Here is a 20,678-nt window from a genome sequence, read left to right as displayed (position 1 = left end):
AGACTCAAATGAGAATAGTGACACAACACACCAGAATCTCTGGGACACCATGAAGGCAGTCCTAAGATGAAAGTTTATAGCTATGAGTGCCAAGAAAATCAGAAGATCCCATTAAACAACCCAAGGATGCATCTCAAGGCCCTTGAAAAAGAACAAACCAACTCCAAACAGTAGAAGGGAGGCAATAATTAAGATCAGAGAGGAAATCAATGAACTTGAGAATAAAAGTATGATACAAAAGATCAATGAAACACAGAGTTGTTTTTTTAAAAAGATAAACAAGGCAAACTACCAAAAGAAAAAGGGAGAAAAACCAAGTTAATAAAATTAGAGATGAAAAAGGAGAAATCAACATAGACACAACAGAAATCCAGTAGATCATTAGGAGCTATTTTGAAAACTTATATTACAATAAATTGGAAAAGCCAGAATGGAGTCATTTCTAGATGAATATGATGTGCCAAAACTGAATCAAGAGGACAGAAAACCTAAACAGATCAATTACTTGGAATGAAATAGAAGCAGTAATAAAAAGTCTTCCAAAAAAGAAAAGCTCAGGAGCAGACGGATTCTCAGCTGAATTCTAGCAAACCTTTAAAGAAGAGCTAATGTACCGGGTGAGGTGGCGAATGTCTGAAATCCCAGCAACTCTGGAGGCTGAGGCCTGAGGATTGAAAGTTCAAGGCCAGTCTTAGCAATTTAGTGAGGCACTAAGCAACTTAAGAGAGACCCTGTCTCAATATACAAAGGGCTGGGGATATAGCTCAGTGGTTAAGAGCCACTGAGTTCAAATCCTGGTACAGAGAAACAACAACAACAACAACAAAACACAACTACTGCCAATTATCCTCAAATTATTCCATTAAATAGAAAGGGATGGAACACTTTCACATTCATTCCAAAACCAGATAAGGACACACCAAGGAAAGAAAACTACAGACCAATATCCCTGATGAACTTAGATGCAAAAATGCTGCATAAAATATTAGCAAATCATGTTCAACAACATATTAAAGAAGAAGGTACACCATGACCAAATTGGTTTTATTCCCGAGATGCAAGGATGGTTTAATATACGTAAATCAATAAATGTAGTTCTTCACATAAACAGAATTATGGACAAAAATCACTTAGTAATTTCCGCATCTAAGATGCAGAAAAAAAATATGCAAATTCATCATTGTGCTGTTTATAATGAGAAAATTATGTAATCTCCACCAAGTAGTTAGGGGTAAACTTGAACATAGTGGTACATGAATATAATGGAGTTTGTGTAGTTATTCAAATCATGAGGACATATGTGTGTATTCACATTTATTTACACGATATGTTCACAGTGTCACAAAAATACTATTGATAGAATTTTTTTTAAGAGAAATCAAAGAACTAGACTTTGACCTTGTGTCAGAGGCTTCTGCTAATCCAGCTTCAAGCCCAGGCTGCCTGCTGAGTATGGCTTTCCCAGACTCACTCCTGCACCCCCAGATTCTTACAGATTGAGACCCGGATGCCCTCACTCATTCAGTCCTTTGAGGTCCCTTCCCAGAAAATACGTGGGGAAGGCATGGGGCACCTTTACTAGGCAGTGGGACACTCTCCTTCCTGGCCCCACCCAGAAACTTGGCAGTTTTCTGTGGAAGGGGACATCTGCATGCGCCCCCTTGTGGGTGGAGTGGGCCACAGCGAGTCCCTGCCACACAGGCCGTCAGGACACAGAAGCAATGAGCCTCTTCTTGTAGGTGTGTACCCAGTCCTTGGGATTTGGGACCTTGGTGACAGAACTTCCAGGCATTCCAAGACTGGTCTCTTTGTTCTAAAGGTCAGGGATCCTTGCAGCGCTGACCTGAGTCCCCACAGCAGCCGTAGGACACAAGGCTGTTGTTCCCATTTCATAGATGAGGGGTTGAGGCTTGGAAGGCTTAGGGTCCAAGGACACCCAGAAGGTGGGGATGGGGTGTCAACATGAGTTCAGGCTCCAAACTGTCTTAATTTCTTTCTTTCCAATCAGCATTTCTCAAAACTCAGCTGCTTGTGTATCACCTTAGTGATTGCTTGCCTTAGCCACATACTGCCTGTGGCATTAACAATTCCCATTAAGTGAACTCAGATTTTAAAAATAATAATTATAAAAGGAAACTTTTAACTACCAAAAAAGGAGCACCACCATTTCCAGCCCCAAATAGTGGGCAACCGTGTATTTCAAGCAAACAAACAAAAAGTGACATTAATTGATTTCTCCTTAGGTCCTGTTGCCTTCCAGGGAAGTCTACAGTATGCTTCATCTGTGTTAGGAGGTAAATGGTAAAATTAGGGTCTTTTATGCTCAGTTTTCTGTTACTATAACAAAACACCAGAGACCTGGTAATATATAAAGGATAGAGGTTTATCTAGCTCATGGTTCTGGAGGCTGGAAAATTTGATATTGAGGTATCCACATGTCTGGTAATTTTTTTTTCTGATAGAATCTCTTGGTGCAGGCAAGGAAGTTTGAAAACTCAGTTTTCTCCTTCCCTTCTTGTTAAGTCACTAATCTCATCATGGGGAACCCATCCTCATGACCTCATCTAACTAATTTTCTTCCAAAAGTCTCCACCTCAAAATAGCTCCAACACATGAATCTAGGGATGCACCTTCCAACACATGAACTTTTAGAGGACACATTCAAAGGATAGAGCATGATTAACCTGGGTTAATTTAAGACAAGAAGTTATCACCTACAGGATAGAGAGAGAGACATTAAAGTCCAGTACTCTTAGTATAAGGCTGTTGAAACTTATTTGCTGGATGTTTAAGATTAAGTTTTAAAATTAAAGTTAAATTAAAAGGGCCAAGAAAACCAATATTTGGCTCTTGCCCTCTGAGTCAGTCTGAATCAGGGAATAGGGGACTTCTTCAAAGGGCTCTGCAACTCTAGGCCACATAACCTCCTGATCAGGGAGATTAATGAGACCAGTGGAGGACAGGAAGCCAGTCAGTGCATTTGCTGTGAAGAGGAGGGTCATCAGAAAAGGGAGACATCCCTGATGCTTTCAAGGGAAGCCACATGGTCAAGCAAGGCCTGGACCCATCCTAGCGCAAATGGCACTAGCAGAACTGAGAAGCTGCTGTGAAGTTCCCGAGGATTCCCAGGGTAACTCAGCTGACTGTTAACAATAGGTAGAAACAAAAGTCAGTTTGACTTGCTTCATCTTAAACACTTAGCAAAGACAGTCAAAGCCAAAACACAGCTATTCCTGGACATTTTAATAACAATAATAGTTAAATGTAACTTCCATAAATAAGTAAACTAGAGGCTACAAAAGAGATTCTCAGACAGGAATGCCTGATAACTATCAAAAGGAACTGCCAGAGTAGTTTTTAGCTTAAGGCCTTTATTTCTAACCAACACAGGTAGGCTTAATCTTTGCTAGTATGGTTATCCAGCCCTAAGTAACAGAATTAAAGATTTCTCTTAGACACAGAGGTCATACTAGTAAAAGGATTTTGCAAGATCAGATGACATTAAATTATTAAACTATATCTTAAGGGAAGGACAACTGTAACCCTAAAAGTTAAATGTTGTGTTTACATCCCTGACATTTCTGACAATGTGACAAATATCCTTAAAGATTTACATGCTCAGATAGAAGCCATGTCCTCAGCAACTTTGTCATGGAAACAATATCTTAGCTCCTGGTTCTTGGTACTTCCTGGTGGAAAACATTGTTAGTCTTTGTCTTTGCCATCATACTCATTGGCATATTCCTGTGCTGTGGGATTTATTGCTACATCAATATGGTTTCAGTACTAATGAATTCTTGTTTCTCTTATAGACCACCCATCACTCAGATGGCCTTCCAGTCTATTACTTCTCAATCAGACTTCTATCATGGACCACTCGATAGACCCGATTTTTAAAGGGGGACTCCAAACTGCTTGCCCCACACACCGTCCCTTTTGTCAGCCTGAAGAAGCCAGAAAGATCTTCTTCACCCCCTTTCCTTACAGCAGTAAGGAGTTCCCAAATTAGAGGGGGGAATGAAGCCAGATTTAAAGTTAGGTAGTCAGTGTAGTTAGATAAATTGGGTCTAATACCGAGTGAAATCTAAAATGGAGGCCATGCTGAGAATGACTCAGGGAAAACACAGGACAACTCATGGAATGTTAATGAAGTCCCGAAAAGGCCCTAGGCCAAAGTCCACCTCAAAGAAACAGCCCCCAACAGATTTGGAGATAGCCCATCCCAGAGAAGTGATAAGCCCATCCCAAAAGTCCTTCCTGCCCATTTGGCCCACCTGTGTCCTAACCCTTCCCACCTACATTCCATCACCAAAACTACAAAAAGGGGAAACAACCGCACTTCCACGGATTCCACCTCTTGGGTCCCCTTCTTCCTCCAGAGAAGTCTTTTCTGCTGTCCTTTAATAAACTTCTAATTTCTACTCTGAAAGAAAAAAAAGAATGGATCTTTTCTGTCCCAAATTAGACTTTGTATAGTGGAAAACAAAGAGAAAACAGTAGAGGAAGGGGAAATCCTACCAGCATCTTCAAGGCATACAATAGCATTAACTATATACTGACTATCAGAAAATAAATTAAATACAGAATCTTTAAACATCACAAAAGCTTGTAAAACTGCATTAAGCTCTACCTTTTGAGCTGATTGTTTGGGTGCTAAAAATGTAAAAGTTTGATCAGGGGTAACTACTGTTGCTGTACCATTATTAGACCCATCAGTGAATATATTTGGAGCATTCATGATAGGTGTTTTCCTTGTCATTTTAGGAAAAACTACAGGATGCTTAGACCAAAAAGACAACAAAGGATTAGATGGTAAGTGGTTATCAAATGAAACATTAGATTTACACATGATTATTGCCCAAGTATTTAACTCATTAGCTAATTCATCAATTTGATCCATAGTATATGGAGTAATAATTTTATTGGGAGAAATTCCAAACACTCCCTTTGCTGCTCTTATTCCTATGAGTATTAATTGTCCTACTGCCTCAGGATACCTAGTAAGAATAGTGTTAGGAGAATAAGATAAATGTATCCACAATAATGGACCTTCTTGCCAAAATACTCCTGTAGGAATATTTTTTGTTGGTAGTACAATAAATAATAAAGGCAAACTTATATCAATTCTATCTAGATGCATATTTTCCATATATGTTTCAATAATTTCTAATGCCTTTCTAGCTTTAGGAGTTAACATACGGGGTGAATTTGGATCTGATGGACCTTTTAGAATATCAAATAAAGGTCCCAACTCTCCTGTTGGTATGCCTAGATAAGGCCTTATCCAATTTATGTCTCCCAATAACTTTTGAAAGTTGTTAAGTGATTTGAGTTGATCTACTCGTATTTGAATTTTAGGTGGACGGACCATGGTTGAGGATAATAGAACTCCTAAATAATTAATTGGAAAATTTAATTGTACTTTATCTATTCCTATCTCTAGATTATAATTTTTTAATAAGTTTGTAAGTGTGGCATAACATTCCAGCAATGTGTTTTTATCTTTATGTGCTAATAATACATCATCCATATAGTGAAATATTTGTAGATCAGGATTTTGATTTCTAAGTGGCTGGATTGCTTTATTAACATAAATTTGACACATAGTTGGACTGTTAGCCATCCCTTGAGGGAGTACTTTCCATTCATATCTCTGATCAGGACCTTCATGATTTAATGCAGGGATAGTAAATGCAAAACGTGGACTATCCTCGGGATGAATTGGAATAGAAAAAAAATCTTTAATATCTGTAGCTAAAACATGTCAAGTTTTTGGTAAAGCAGACAATTGAGGAATCCCTGATTGAGCAGGTCCCATAATAACCATCTCATTATTAATGGCTCTTAAATCTTGCAATAATCTCCATTTACCAGATTTCTTTTTGATGACAAAAATGGGAGTATTATGGGGAGATATGGAGGGTTGTATATGTCCTTCCGCTAATTGTTGTTTGACCAGATCATGGGCTACTTGTATCTTTTCTTTAGTCAGGGGCCACTGAGGAACGCACACTGGTCTTTCTGATTTCCAAGTAATTTTGATTGTCTCAGTGGCCCTTTCTGAAAATCCAACCCATGCCTGTGTATTCCTTGATCTATTTGAATTGATGCTGCTATACCTTGTTCTTGTTTTCCTAATCTTTTTTCTTTCCTAACACCTTGTCTAGACCTAGTAGTGGGCGTATTAGGATTGATGTTATTTGTTAACATCAAACCTAGTTGATCTAGGACATCTCATCCCCATAAATTTATGGGAAGATGATCTAATACATATGGTTGTATAGTTCCTTCACATCCTTCAGGATCCTTCCAATCTAATACCATTGCACTTCTATGGGGATTAGTCGCCACTCCTAGGCCTCGAAGCATTTGAGTGGCTTGTTGTAATGGCCAATTTTTTGGCCATTCTTGACGACATATGATGCTAAGGTCAGCACCTGTGTCCAGTAGCCCATTAAACTCATGACCTTGAATATTTAGTTTTAGCATTGGGCGAGAATCTAAATTTAAAGACAGCATAACCCAATCTACACCTGTGGAGCCTAATCCCCTGGAACCTCTTTCTACACTACGACTAGAGAATTTATTATGTAGGCTGGGTATTATTAACAACTGTGCTATTCTATCTCCAGGTGAAATTACTGATATACCTCTTGGAGAACTAGCTATAATTTTTATTTCACTTACATAATCGGGATCAATTACCCCAGGACTTATCATAAGTCCTTTTAATGTAGATGAACTACGTCCCAATAATAAGCCTACTATTCCTTGGGGAAGAGGTCCTTTTACTCCTGTAGGAATGATTTGAACTCCCATCTCTGGAGTTAGTACTGCTCTGGCAGAGGCACAGATGTCCAACCCTACGCTACCTCGGGTTTGTCTGATGAGGGATTTAATGGACAATGTGTCCTGGGCACCACCCTGATGGTGTTGCTGGGTTCCTCCACTGCCCCGTATATTTGTGGTTGTGGGCCCCGGAGCACTGGGCCCCCCAGTCTGTTTTTTGGCAATGAAGCCTGGTGCCTTTCTCCATGATATCGTGGGTAAATACCTGATCCTTGTCCGTTTTTTGATAAGGGAGTACCTTCTATGGTGGTTTGAGAACGGCATTCATTAGCCCAATGTCTCCCTCTACGGCATCGTGGGCAAATACCCAGTATTCTATTCCTTTGATTTCTAGTTTTGTTAAACCCTCCTCCTACGGGGCAACTCCTTTTAAAATGTCCTGTTTGTTCACAATTATAGCATGTTTTTGGCCTGGCATCTAAAGCGTATTGTACTGCAGCTGCCAAGACTTGCCCTTGTTCAGTAATATCTCTACATAATTTAATATATGTGTTTAAATCTTCATGTCTCCATGGTCTAATAACCTCTCTGCAGCAACGATTTGCTTGGTCATAAGCCAGTTGTTTTATTAATGGCATTGCTTGATCTGTATCCCCAAAAATTCTGGCAGCTGTTTGAATAAGCCTATCTACAAAGTCAGCGTAAGGTTCATTAGCTCTCTGTATTACCTTAGATAGCTGACCTTGTAAATCTCCATGTCCTTGTAAAGTCTTCCATGCCCTAACTGTGTCTGCAGCAATTTGTGCATATATAGCAGGATCATATTCAATTTGTTGCCGTTGACCCTCATAAGGTCCTTTTCCTAACAACATATCTAGATTTCTTTGAGGGTAACCGGCTGCTGCATTTTGCCTAGCTGTCTCCGTGCAAAATTCCTCATTGGCAACCTTCCATAACAAATATTGTCCTCCATTTAGCACAGATTTACACATGCTAGCCCAATCTGCTGGCATCATGTCCAAGTTAGTAATGGACTCGACCATGCTTACCGTGAAGGGAGCTTGAGAACCATAGGTTGTTACAGCCTCCTTTAACTGCTTCACTGTTTTAAAATCTAAAGCATGGTGAATTCGCTGCCCTCCTACCTGTTCAAGTACAGGGCATGCTAATCTTTGAGGTCCTGTCTCAGGATCCCATTTATGAACTACGGGGTTTGAGGGCCACTCAGCTGTCTCCATCGGTGGGGCTGTTGGTTGAATTACGCCCTCTGGTAATAAAACGGAGTTAGTACCAGCCTCCTGTTGTGGCCTTTTTCCTAATAACCCCTTTTCCTTTAAATTTTCTTCCTCTGTCTGACTAGCTCGAGAGACCTTCTCTTTTGCTTGATCTAAAATGTCTTTCTCCATGGTCTGAACCTCTAACAATTTACTTAACACCCTTTCGGTTTGTTTTTTACTAATTTCTAATCAACTATAAAGATAACGCAACCCAATAAGATAACACAAAACAAAACCGCAACTGAATGAAACAAAAACGGAATAAAAATTCGCTGTATCAATTTTCTCTTCCTTGGGGCTGACAAACTTCAAACCTTTAGCCAACCATTTTTCCCAGTTTGCCTGAGAAATTTCTAGGGATAGGCAGCTTGAAACAAAAACAAAACAAATCAAAACAAGAACACATTGTTTTTTGAAATGGTCACCCATTCTCTCGCCTTCCCTCAGGGGCGAGCAATTTCACTTACCTCCAAGTTTCAGACGTTCGGCGTACGGACCACCAAATGCCGCACTCTTGGCTGGGCACAAGATCACAAGCCACCACACAGCTTTGTCGATTCAAACAGAATTCTTTATTCCTGAACTCATACCGGCCTCTACACACACGTTCTGGGGAAAATCCCAGTTCTGCTACACAATTCACGTCCCAAAATACTTTCTCAATTCCAAGAGAACTCAAGGGGGAACTCAGGCAGCAGGATACGCCCTATTCCCAGCAGCAATAACCTTAAACCTGGAACTTCCCTAAACCCAGATTGTCTTAAACCAGGATACTTCCTAAAACCTGCAGGATACACCCTAAACCTGGATCCACCCTCGTCCTTGAGCAGGGTCACCTTTCTCAAACACACATGCAATGTCACAGCGAATTTCCAAGGCAAGTCCATTTAACATGGGATACGCTGGCAAGGAAATTTCGATGCGTCATTCCTATTTGGCAATGGCCCTCAGCATTTAGCCACAAAGGCCACAGTGTCTCCAGCATTTTTACCCAGCAGAGCGCAGCCACACTGTGGGGTGGCACACCCTGACCCGCCCGGATGCTGCTCCAGTCTCTGGGGTGTGGAACTCCTGCTCCTGCTCTCCTCCAGGGCCTCCCACGGGCGGGCTCAGTCCCTGACAGCGAGGGGGCTGTCATAGGCATCGCCTGGTCTCTCTGCTTGGGCTGGACACCTCTCCAGGTGTCTGCTGGCCTTAGATTCAACCTTCCTGAAGATGCTGGAGGGGACTGAGCGACCCAGGCAGAGCTGATCAGGGGTTGCCAACAAAGGAACAGCAGAGCTTGGAAGAGCGACCAAGGACGGTAGAGAGAGGCGGCTTTGCCAAGGCCTCGGCGCGAACAGCCAACCTGGACGCCAGCACCGGCGGGTGCCAGGACTTCCACTGGTTGCGTGCTGCGGTGGCGGCGGGGTCACGCCTACCTTGAACCAGGGGCGGCTGGGGCGCCTGCTGTCGCCGCCCTCTGGAGGCCAAGGCGGCGCGGCGCAGCCCAAGGTGCACGCCTTCCGAGGCTGGTGCCTGGACGACCCCAGACAGAGCAGGGCGGACAGCTCCTTGCTCCTCTGGAGGCTGGTGCGTCCCGGGGCTGAGCAGTGAGGAGCCGCGGGAGCCTCAATTCCCTGCCCAGAGGAAGGTGGGACAGTGGAGGGACGAGGGACCTGGGGCTGGGGCGACAGGCCTGCTAGGGCTGGGGCGACAGGCCTGCTAGGGCTGGGGCTGGCCAGGAAGCTCCGGGGACCCAGCTCCCAGGGGCCCCCAACCCCCGTGGGCTTGGACCAGCTTCTGTGGGTGCAGGGAGGAGCTTTGTGCCCTGGGGCATGTGACAGCCCTCTCTTCGTGCCTTCGGGTGCGACTTCACTCTCTCTGGCATATCTGGCACGTGGATTTCTGACTTTGGACCTAGGGTCCCCAGAATCATGGGGATGGGCTCGGGACTATGTGTCTCGCCCAGGATGAGGAGAGTGAGAAGGTGCCTGGGCATTGGGATGGGGCTGCAGGGAAGGCTGGGGTCCCAGGAGGGATGGCCTGGGCTAAGCCTGTCCCCAGCTTGAGGAGGCCCCTGTCCTGTGCAGATCCTGGCTGTGGACAGGGTGTTCCTGGAGCGTTTGCTCAGCCTGTTGGGGGCAGAGGCTGTGGAGCAGAAGGCCCAGGAGATCCTGCAGCTGGAGCAGCTGGGGGCTGCTGGGGCTGGGGGGCAGGAGCATGGCAGGGCTGGGTCAAGTCTGGTCTCCTTCCAAGATCACTGTCAGTGTGATGGCCTCTGGTGAATCTGGGCAATATGTACAACAAGGTGACCCTGGGACAGCTGCAGACAATCCATCCCCACCTGCGTGTGCCCAGACCTTGTGTGCAGGCAGGTGTAGGGGCTGAATCTGGGACTCTGTGATCGCCCTCCCCAGGGATGGATGAGTTTTTCTATAGAGCTGGACTCCTGGTCTTCCTGTCACCATCGCTACCCCTTTTCCTCTGTGGTCCCCACCCTGTGCCCCCAGCTTCGGTGGAAGTGTCTGCCGGACCAGATCTTCCAGGAGGACTTCTCAGAGGACGAGGAGGTGCTGCTGCTGGCCACAGACTACATGCAGCAGGTGTCCCAGCTCATCTGCTCCACGCCACACAGGTGGGGCTGCACATCCCCCACGCCTGGACCCCATGTCCCCCAGCCTCCCCCCTTCCTGCTTCCCCGACCCTGGATCCACCTGCACCTGCACCTGTGTGCAGGAGCCACTGTGGGGAGGCGGTGGGGAGCCTGGAGCAGGAGTGCAGTCCTGGGTTCTGGTGCTGGAGCTCCCCCTGCCTGTGGAGCAGGGCAGGCTGTGGCTTGCTGAGCTGCAGTCCTCACTGGGGATGCAGGGGCTGGCTGACAGGGTGGCTTCTCTGAGGGAGGCTGTGGCTGCAGTTCTGCTGGCCCAGGGCCAGCTCAGGGCCAGCTTCCTGGCCTCTGCCCACCTTGGGGAGGAGCAGGGGTTGATCAAGGCCAGCCCTGAGGCAGACAGAGAGCCCTGAGTGTCCCCTGTCCCACCCCATAGCAAGTCAGGAAAGGGTGCTGGCTGTGACCCCTCAGGGTCAGGGCTGGTCAGTAGCAGGACTGTGTCCTGTTGTGCGAGTGGGGCTCAGGACACTTCAGGTGGCTTACCAGGACTGACCTGACAGCCCTACTCTGAGGGCAGTGTGGGGACCAGCTCCAGCTCCTGTGTGGGGGCCCTGGTGCGACAGGTGGTTCCCTGGGGTGGCCCCCATGCCTGTGTGTTTAAACATCCCCTGTTGCACCTTCCCCCAGGATTCTGCACAACTACCTGGTGTGGTGTGTGGTCATGGTCCTGATTGAGCACCTGTCCCCACCTGCGTGAGTTGCCTCAAGAGGTGGTGGGCAGTGACAAGTCCCAGGAGCCGGCCTACGGGGCTGGACCAGGCCAACTGCCACTTTGGCATGGCACTTGGTGCCCTCTTTGTACATGAGCACTTCTCAGCTGCCAGTAACGCCAAAGTCAGGCTGCCTTGGGTTCATGATGGGCATCCAGGTGGTACATGGGATGCCTTCCATGTCTCCCTGTAGCTGGGGACCCAGGCTGAGCTTAGGCCTCAGTGCTGGCTCCCTAGACTGATTTGCACTAGACCCCTCCCTGAAGTCACTCAGGTGCTGTCCCCACCAGTGATCTCTTTGCCCACCCTTTTCACCCATGCTCAGATTCTTGAGCCTTGGGCACAGACTGTCTCTGCTTGGACTCTTTCCCTGTGTGTAGAGGGAGCAGGGTGAGGGGTGTGATGCTCCAAGGCCTTGCTCTCCATCTCAACCACCCTTCCACCTGCAGGCTGGGCCCCACTCATGACTTATCTTTCCGAAAATAGCTGGCACTGTGTTGTATAACCGTTTATTGCTTTGTCCCTCCCAGAGGAATGGGGGCCCCAGGAGGGCAGAAACATCTTAGTTCAGAGATGTATACTCAGCTTCCAGATGTCCAGGTAAAGGGTCCAAGGGCCACTCTGGTGGCCTGTCCCACTCCTCCAGCCTAGAGTTGGCTCTGGGGAGGGGTGAGCATGTAGCTGCTGGTTGCACAGGACTGCCCCTGTATGCAGTGACAGGGCAAGCCCCATCTGCAGTTTGCTTGGGTGTGGAGGTGGCTCAGCGAGATGCAGGGTCTCCTGGTTCCAGGACATGCCTGAGTCTTTGGCATCCCACTGCTGGAGTCTGAGGCCAAGAAAGGCACCCGTGGGTCTGGTGGAGTCCTGATCCCTTGGAGGGTGCCTGGTGCCTAACTTGGTCCTTCTCAAAGTATAGGCACAGGAGGGACTGGGTGGCTGAGCTTGCCGTTTTCCTAGGATTTGAGGTTGGAGTTCAAGAGCAACCCAGGGATGGCAGTGGATGTCATTGTCTCAGCCTTGGTACCATAGTGTCCTGACCATGGAGGGTCCGGGGCTGGGATGGGCAGTGCTGCCTGGTCTGAGTCTGCCTTTTCCCTCTATCTCTTGGTAAGAGCCAAAGGTGGGGGCATCAGGATAGGCAGCCCAGTTTTGGACTGGTAACGGTTGGTGGGAGATGCCAGCTGCAGGGTTCCTGGGTGGGTCTCAGAGGGCCTGGGTGTCAGGGCGTAATCCTCAGCAACAGCAGCAACCAAAAGGGCAGCAACACTATGGTGGCCACAGGGCGGTGACCCACAGCACTGCTCTGGCCTGCTGGGGGCGCCAGGCCGCAGGCCTCATAGGGCTCCAGGCAGGTGGCGAAGGCCATGACGTGCGCTATATAGTTCTGCTCCTGCACCCCGTGCACCAGGTGCGCCTGCGGGCCACGCGCGAACACCGCCACGTCCTCGCCTCCGTGCGTCTCCGACGACAGAGGCACAGCCGCCTGCTGCTTGTAGGTGGGGACGCCTGGCGGGAAGAGGAGTTCAGGGCGGGAAGAGTCCCCCTCCACCCCTGTCCCCAAGAAGACGACCTTTCAATGGCCGCACTCACCGCTCTCAACCTCCGTGACGTCGGGTCGGTTCAGCACGTAGCCGGGGCCATTGCCATACAGGATGGACGTGTAAGCCTTGCCGTCCTGCGCCTTGAGCGGGGCCAGCCCTGCGGGGACAGGTGGCACCTGAGCTCACCGCCCCCCCCCCGGGGACCCCAGTGTGCCGCACAGGCGCCTTTCGCCTTGTCACCAGCTTACTCCTCCCAAGAACCCACCCCCGCCTCAGCACTGCAGCCACAGCCCCTGTCGCGGTCCCCGCCTACCGAAGATGGAGCTGCCCCGCAGCGTGTAGCCGCCAAAGGAGAAGACGTGGGAGTGGTCGGCGGTGACGAGGGTCAGCGTGTCCTGGTCGCTGGTGAGCTGGCCGGCCTTGTCGATGGCAGAGTCGAACATGACCGCCTCCGTCAGAGCCTGGAACGCGGTTCCCGCGTGGTGCCCGTGGTCGATGCGGCCCCCTGCGGGAGCCAGTGGGAGGGGCGTGAAGCTCCGCCCCGCCCCTGCCCCGCCCTCCCTGCTGCCCACGCGCCTCGCCCACCTTCCACGAAGAGGTAGAAGCCGCGGGGGTTCCTGCTCAGCAGACCCAGGGCCACCTCTGTCATCTCCACCAGGGAGGGGTCCTGCGCTGGATCCCGGTAGATTTCGTATTTTAAGTGTTGAGGCTCGAAGAGGCCTGGGGGACAAGGGACCCAGTGATGAGAGGCTGGCTGGGGAGGGGAGGGGAGGGTGATGGCCACAGACACACAAGCTCCAGTGGGGCCACCTGAGGGGTGCCAGGTCAGGAAGTGGGGGTCATTACCCATGAGGTGCGTCACTGCTGGGTCCTGGGTCGCCTGAATGAGCTGCTCGCGGTTCCACACATACCGAGCCCCCTGGAGGGACAGAGCCCACACTCAGCCCACATCCCTAGACCTGCGGCCCTGCCCTGGTCCCGGCCCTGTGAGCCCCATCACCTGGTGCTTTGCCAGCCATTCCTGCACCAGGTTGCGTCCATCCCGCCTGGTTCCCTTCTGGGTGGTGTCACTTGGGTACTCGGGGTCTGGGGTGCCCTTGGGAAACATGAACTTTCTGCCCCCGCCGAGGATCACCTGTAGTCAGAGACCCAGGACAGGTGGCCTTGGGGCCTGAGGGGCCTCCAGCCCCCTCCTCACAGACAGCCCCCTGCTGCCCATCAGGTTGTGGGAAGGACTGTTCTGGGTACTCCATTTAACCCCAAGAGGCCAAGGCAGGCCACAGGGTTCAGATGGTTAGAGGCCTGGGACTCCAGCCAGTTTTCGGGCCTGCCCTTTGGTCACACCACTCCCCTTTGCCCTTTGTGCTCACGTCAATGTCCATATTGGAGATGAGCTGCGTGGCGATGTCCTGGCAGCCCTCCTGCAGCGCCGAGGCTGGCATGTCTGCATCTGAGTACCAGTTGCGGTTCACCGTGTGTGCATATGTGCCAGCTGGCGAGGCATGCTGCACTGTGGTGGTGGTCACCACTCCCACGGACTTCCCTGGAGGTGGCAGAGGTCAGGGTGGGCCACACAAGCCTTCTGGCCTACCCTGGTTCTCACTGGCAGCCCCACACCTACCTGCTTGCTTGGCCCGGTACATCACAGACATGACCTCGTTGCCTCGTGTTGTGTTGCACTGGTTAAAGCGGGCAGCCGCACTCAAACCAATGGTCTTGTAGTTGGCCTTGACCCCACACAGGAAGGCTGTGGCGGTGCCAGCGCTATCTGGCACCTGTCTGTCCACGTTGTATGTCTGGGGACAGAGACACTCTCCTCTGTGTAACCTTACTCCTTGGCCTAGGCCTGGGGTGGTCCTCACTGCCCTGGACCCCAAACTAGGCCCCATCTCTCCTGGGTCCTTCCCCTGCCACAGCCCCCCAGCCCCCTGCTCAGAGTCCTCACCTTGGACAGAGCCATATATGGGAAGTGGTCCATGGCCAGGGGCGTCTCGGGCCCCAGCTTGCCTTGCACCTGTCCCTTTAGGATCCGGGTGGCTGTCACCGTGGGCACGCCCATCCCTGAAGGAACAGATCCCCTTCAGGCCTGAGCCCCAGGGCTGGTCTGGACCCAGCAGTGGCCCTGGGTTCAAGGCCCGTGAGCACCTCGGGGTGGACCAGCATGGCGCACTCACCGTCCCCCAGGAAGATGATGAGGTTCTTGGCTGAGGTCTGAAGGGGCTTCAGCTTCTTGGCGGCATCCAGGGCCTCGGCGGCTTTCTGGTTCCAGAAGGCTGGATTCTGCTCCTCCACTGGCCAAGGGGAGAGTGCAGCTAGGTCAGCCTGGGGGCTGGCCTGTGGGGCAGGGAGAGGGGCTGGGGGAACCTCGTACCTGGGATGGCACCATGGGCCAGCTGTATCCTCAGGCTCAGCAGCAGCAGCAGAAGCACGGGGGCTCCCTGCATGTCTGCGGGTTGGTAGTCGGTGGCAGGCTGGGACACCTAGGTACCAGCTACAGAGCAGGCTGTCTGTGTAGAAGTCAGAAGACAATTTGCCCTTTTAAAGCCTTCTTGTCTCTCTCCCACCCTAATCTCCTGCCCCTGTGCTATGAAAGGCAAACCTGGATAGTGTCAGGGTGTGGCTGAGCTAGCCTGGGGCAGGAGCTGACAGGCAGCTCTCATTTTGGGCCCCAGGTGTCTCTTCCATGTAGGGTGGGAGTGGAGGCCGCTTCCCTCTGGGCAAGGAGCTTGGCTTTTGGCCTGGACTACCACCCCTCTGCCCATGCTGCCCTGTGGGACTCAGCACTCCTTTGTCCCTGAGACCCAGCTGGGCCAGGCCTGTTCTGGGTGCTGAAGTGGGGCAGGACTGGGGGCAGATCACCTGGGCCACAGGCCTGGTTTTGGCTTCCTGATGCCACCAGCCCCATAGGTACAATAAATGATGCTGGAAGGGTGGCCTGGCTTCCTGGCCACTCCATCGTGTCTTTGCATGTTTGACTTGGGCAGGTGGGTCTTCAGGAAATTGTTCCCAGGGTGACCATGTGTGGGAATGGGTGGGGTTGGTGGAACCTCATTCCTGGGCCTTGCCATTATGGCTTTGGGTCAGCAGGTGTGTCTGCTTGGGTGTCCACACCTTTGCTTGGGGCAGCAGGTGGGTATGGGGTCAATCCTCAGGCCAACCAGGCATGGGCTAATCTTCTGAACAGTGGGCAGGCTCCTGCCCCTGAAGTTGACCCCAGTTTCCCCTGGACAGGTAGAAGGGTCCCTGAGCTGAGTCTGTTTTCAGAGGCCCTAGGCACACCCAGAGATGTAGCCTCGGATGAGGACCTAGGAGGTTTCTGAAGCCTCAAGCTGGGTTCAAAAGTATTTCTGAATCCAGCTATCCCACTTTTGCATGTATGTGTGAAGGAATTAGAAGCAGGGACTCAGATTTCTGTACACCAGGTTCAGAGTAGCATGGTCCCCAGTAGCCAAGAAGCAGGTCTCATACTGAATGAATGTAGAAGCCAAATGTGGGCCATGCCCTTCATAGAATATCATTCAGCCTCAAAAAATGAAGGAGGGCTGGGGCCGTAGCTCAGTGGCAGAGCGCTTGCCTTGCACATGTGAGGCACTGGGTTCGATCCTCAGCACCACATAAAAATTAAAAAAAATTTAAAAATAAAGAAACAAAACTATTTTAAAAAATGAAGGAAAGCCTGTGGCAGGCTGGGAGGGGGAACCCGAGGGCTGTACACCTGGTGAAGTGCCAGCCTCAAAGTTTGCACTCAGACGGGGTTCCCAGTGGAATGAGATTCCTGGAGACAAGGGGAAACTGGGGTAGCTTAATGGGGACAGGCCTGAGCTTCCAAGACTAGAAAGTTCTGAGGAGTTACCCAACCCCATGAGTGCACCTCTCAGTACTGAACTTAAAAATGGAGACTTTTTTTTTCTTCTGGGCTTGTAACAGGGGTTCACTTGATGCTTTGACTATATCCCTTGTGTCCTTGAAACTTACATGATTTTTTTTCTTTTTTCCATTCTTCTTTTCCCTAAACTTCTCTTCCCTGATCTTCTCCTTTCTGATCTCTCCTCCCTAATCTCATTTTTTCTGAATCACCTCTGCAAAAACCCCTGTTCCTGTGGCTAGACAGAATCACAGCCTTTGGGACAGGAGTCCCCTGTGTTTCTCCTTTGCTAGCAAAGCAATGAACCTTCTTTTTGCTTTTTCTCAAAACCTTGTCTTCGTTATTGGATTGGCCTCAAGGACTGAGCTTTTGGTAACAGGCTGGGAATCAACCCCAGGGCCTGTGGCAATGCGAGGTGAGTGTTCTGTGTTGAGCTTCATTCCAGCCTCTAAGGTGCTAAATATCATGTTCTGTGTTTTTACCACAGTTTAAAAAGTTTCCAAAGGAAAAACATCCATCCTCACGCTCTGCGTGATGCACCTGCCTGCAGCGGCCTCCTTCCTCCTCCCATCAGGCCTCACCCCCTGAGCCACAGGCCTGCCTCTCTGGCTGTCCCCTCTGCCCCCACATGCCCTCTGCCTCCTGTGAACCAGTTTTCCAAGAAGCTGCATCTCCATTAAAGGACTGCAGGCTGCTTGCCCATGGCTGGGCCACGTGACCCTGAAAGGTGGCCTGTTGGAGGGCGAAGCAGAGATTATCTTGGGCATTCTTCAGCCTTTGAATATCTGTTTACCTTAATTTTGTATTGTTCTTGTTTTAGAGACTGAATGAAATGGTGCTATACCACTGACCTACATCCCTAGTCCTTTTTTTTTTTGACACAGGGTCTCATGAAGCTGCCCAGTCTGGCCTTGAACCTGCAGTCCTGCCTCAGCCTCCTGAGTTGCTGAGATTACAGGCCTGTGCCAACCGCGGCGCCTGGCCTAACATTCTCATAAGCATCCCAAGTGCATTGGAATGGATCTCTAAGCTGATGGAGCTCCAGCCTTCCCAAGCCCGTAATGCCCTTCACCTGTAACAGGGGTCCACTTTATGCTTTAAATGTAGCCCTTGCTGCTCTGTCACTTGCTCCTCCCTAATCTCTCCCCCTCCCCATTCTCATTGGGAAACAGGATTACCTTTCTTTCCCATCCTAGGCACAGATTTATCTGTCCTGAGTACACACCCACCATAGGAAAGAAAGAATCCAGACTTTGGGGATGGTATCAGAAGATCTCAGAAAGGACTATCTCCCAAATTACCAAGTGAATTACACTCCAACAGAGAACACAGGGAAGACAGTAAGCCTCTTTAAATGCCCCCTGTTCCTGCTCATGGGGAGAGCCACAGTCTCTGGGACAGGAGTCCCCTGTGTTTCTCCTTTGCTAGCAAAGTAGTACACCTTCTTTTTCCTTCTTATCAAACTCATGTCCTTGATATTGGATTGGCAACAGGGACAAGGACCAACTTTCAGCAATAAACCTATAGAAGAGATTCCCCATCTACCTGATATTCCTATCAAAGTACTTGGTAAATGTTTTTAATTATGACTTTCTTTTTTTCCTGTGGCCTTAATGAGAAACTGATGTGACTCCATTTTTGAAAAACCAGCCTGTACCTCAGAGTAGGGCCTGTGGGTGAGGGGGATCCTTAACCTGGGAAAACTGTTCCTAGGCGCATAAGCTACCCCATGAGTCATTTGTCTGTACCAGATGTCCTTGACTCAGCAAATGCAAGTTCCTGAAAAGACCAAAAAAATGACTGAGGCCTAATTCGGACCATAGCAACAACCAATCGGAGTGAGTCAGGGAAGACACAGGAAATACCAGGCGACCCTCCCAGTAGTTTTAGGCCACCCTGCAGTTTAGCATCTACACTCTTGCAACCCTTAGAGGCCTAAGCCAATCCACCACTTGAACTAACCGATCATGCTTACCTGACTTGTTCCCACCAATGAACGTGCTAATCACTGTTAAGAGTTGTTGTTTGATTTTCCCCGTGGTGTGAAATGATTAACTGTGTGATGTTGTGACCCATAGAGTATCGCCACAAAAACTATAAATCCTCACTGAACTAAGGGTCAGGACTCATTCCTCTGGACCGCTGCGTGGGAAATGGTTGTGAGTCCAGGATCCAGAGCTTGCAATAAAGACTCTGTGATTGCATCGGATTCGGCTCCTGGAGGTCTACTGGGGTCCCACGAATCTAGCATTACACTAAGAGTTCAGGAACTTCTTCCACACAGCTGTCATGGATAACTTGAGTCCATTTTCTGGGCCCCTGGTTGTCCATTTGTTTCAGAATAATTTATTTTTTTATTCTTCAAAGTGGAATCATTATTTCAGGCCAACATGCCCTCAGGCAGAGTCTCCCTGGGTCCTCCCATCATGACTCCTCCTCTTTTTTGGCTGCTCTCTGATGGTGGGAGAAAGAAAGTCCCCTCTCTCAGGCTCCCTGCTTCCTGCCATCATTGTTTATGAAAAACCAGCCTCTATCTCAGAGCAAAGCCTGTCCAAGGAAGGGACATCACCTTTGTCCTTGAAAAGACCCACAGAGCACTCCTAGGCACATTCCCACCCTGATAAGTTGTTTATGTACAAATAACAGGAGAGATCTGCTGGCCAGGTGCCCCTGACTCAGTCAGGCTAGGTGGAGACCCATAGTAACCCCCTAGCAGCCACCAATCAGCATGAGACAGGGAAATACCTGGGATGCCAGATGACCCCCCAGTAGTTTAAGGTGGCTGATAACGTGTTGGGAAACCATGTAGTTCTGCACGAACACCCCTCTAGGCTTAAACCAATCAGTTCAAACGAATCCTCCTCTTGTAGTAACCAATCACCCCTACCCAACTTGTTCCCGCCAGTGAATGTGCTAGTCATGTTTTGGAGTTGTTATTTGATTTTCCCGCGGTGTGTGATGATTTGCTAGGAGACGCTATGATGTATGTGAAGTCCCTGCCTTCTCCAAAGAATGTATAAAACTGCTGCAAACCCTGGGCCCTGGGCCTCTCAGCGTCACCAGTTGCTGTGTGCGCGCAGAGGACCGAGCTTGCTCGCAATAAACACCTCTTTGCTGCTTACATCGATCTTGGGTAATTTGGGGGTCCCGAATTCGAGCATAACATTTAGTGCCTCTACCTCCTGCACATTCTGCTTGAGGGTGGAACAGTCTGGGTAAATAGGATAGCCTGCCTTGGCCAAGCTCTTAAATGAACAGTTGGTTCTATTTACCAGGCTTAAAGTAAGGGATCCACAGTGGTCTTCAGCCAGAAAGCCTTGGCAGTGAGTCAGGTGGGATGGGCACCTCTGTAAGTCCAGCAACTCCAGAGGCTGAGGCAGGAGGATCACAAGTTTGAGGCCAGCCTTAGCAACTTAGTGAAGCCCTAAGCAACTTAGCAAGACCCTGTCTCAAAATATGAAGGACTAGGAACATGGCTTAGTGGTAGAGTGCTCCCAGGTTCAATCCTCAGTACCAAACCAAAAAACTACCAAAATCTGTGGTAACAACCTGGCCAAATGGGACCACCTGGGCACTCAGCCTCCACCTCCATGTCTGAGTCACCTGGCTCTGATGACATCAGTCTCTCTTGCCCTGGGATCAGGGATGACATGGCAGCTACAAGGCCTGCCCATGCACAGGGCTACAGACTGGTGTGGACTGAGAGAGCCTCTGTCCCTCCCATTCCAGCATGACCCTTAGTCTGGGAGGCAGCTCTGTGGGGAAGGGTTGTCTTAGTGTGCTCAGGAAGGGAGCTGGGCCTGCGAGGCCCACTGGACCAGGCACCTCCGTCACCACCAATTTACT

The 20,678-nt window shown here is 49.6% G+C and overlaps 2 protein-coding genes across 2 annotated transcripts; one reads left to right on the top strand and one right to left on the bottom strand.

The window, feature by feature from the left end:
• Window positions 1-2,394: 2,394 nt before the first annotated feature.
• LOC308630944 (uncharacterized protein) lies at window positions 2,395-11,454 on the top strand (the record flags this gene model as incomplete). Its single annotated transcript, XM_081261753.1, has 4 exons — window positions 2,395-2,427; window positions 9,535-9,699; window positions 10,559-10,683; window positions 11,344-11,454. The coding sequence occupies 4 exons, from the start codon at window positions 2,395-2,397 to the stop codon at window positions 11,411-11,413; spliced, it is 393 nt and encodes a 130-aa protein (XP_081117879.1). The 3' UTR covers window positions 11,414-11,454.
• Window positions 11,455-12,569: 1,115 nt separating this feature from the next.
• LOC308630993 (intestinal-type alkaline phosphatase-like) lies at window positions 12,570-15,411 on the bottom strand (the record flags this gene model as incomplete). Its single annotated transcript, XM_081261829.1, has 11 exons — window positions 12,570-12,932; window positions 13,017-13,124; window positions 13,281-13,472; window positions 13,553-13,687; window positions 13,814-13,886; window positions 13,968-14,102; window positions 14,338-14,510; window positions 14,589-14,763; window positions 14,913-15,028; window positions 15,142-15,258; window positions 15,339-15,411. 11 exons carry the CDS (start codon window positions 15,409-15,411, stop codon window positions 12,646-12,648), a joined length of 1,584 nt encoding a protein of 527 aa, XP_081117955.1. The 3' UTR covers window positions 12,570-12,645.
• Between the last annotated feature and the right edge of the window lie 5,267 nt (window positions 15,412-20,678).

The sequence above is a fragment of the Spermophilus citellus genome (genome assembly GCF_964194105.1).
Source record: "Spermophilus citellus genome assembly, chromosome: 11".
Taxonomy (NCBI): Eukaryota; Metazoa; Chordata; class Mammalia; order Rodentia; family Sciuridae; genus Spermophilus; species Spermophilus citellus.
This window is presented reverse-complemented; position numbering and strand designations above follow the sequence as displayed.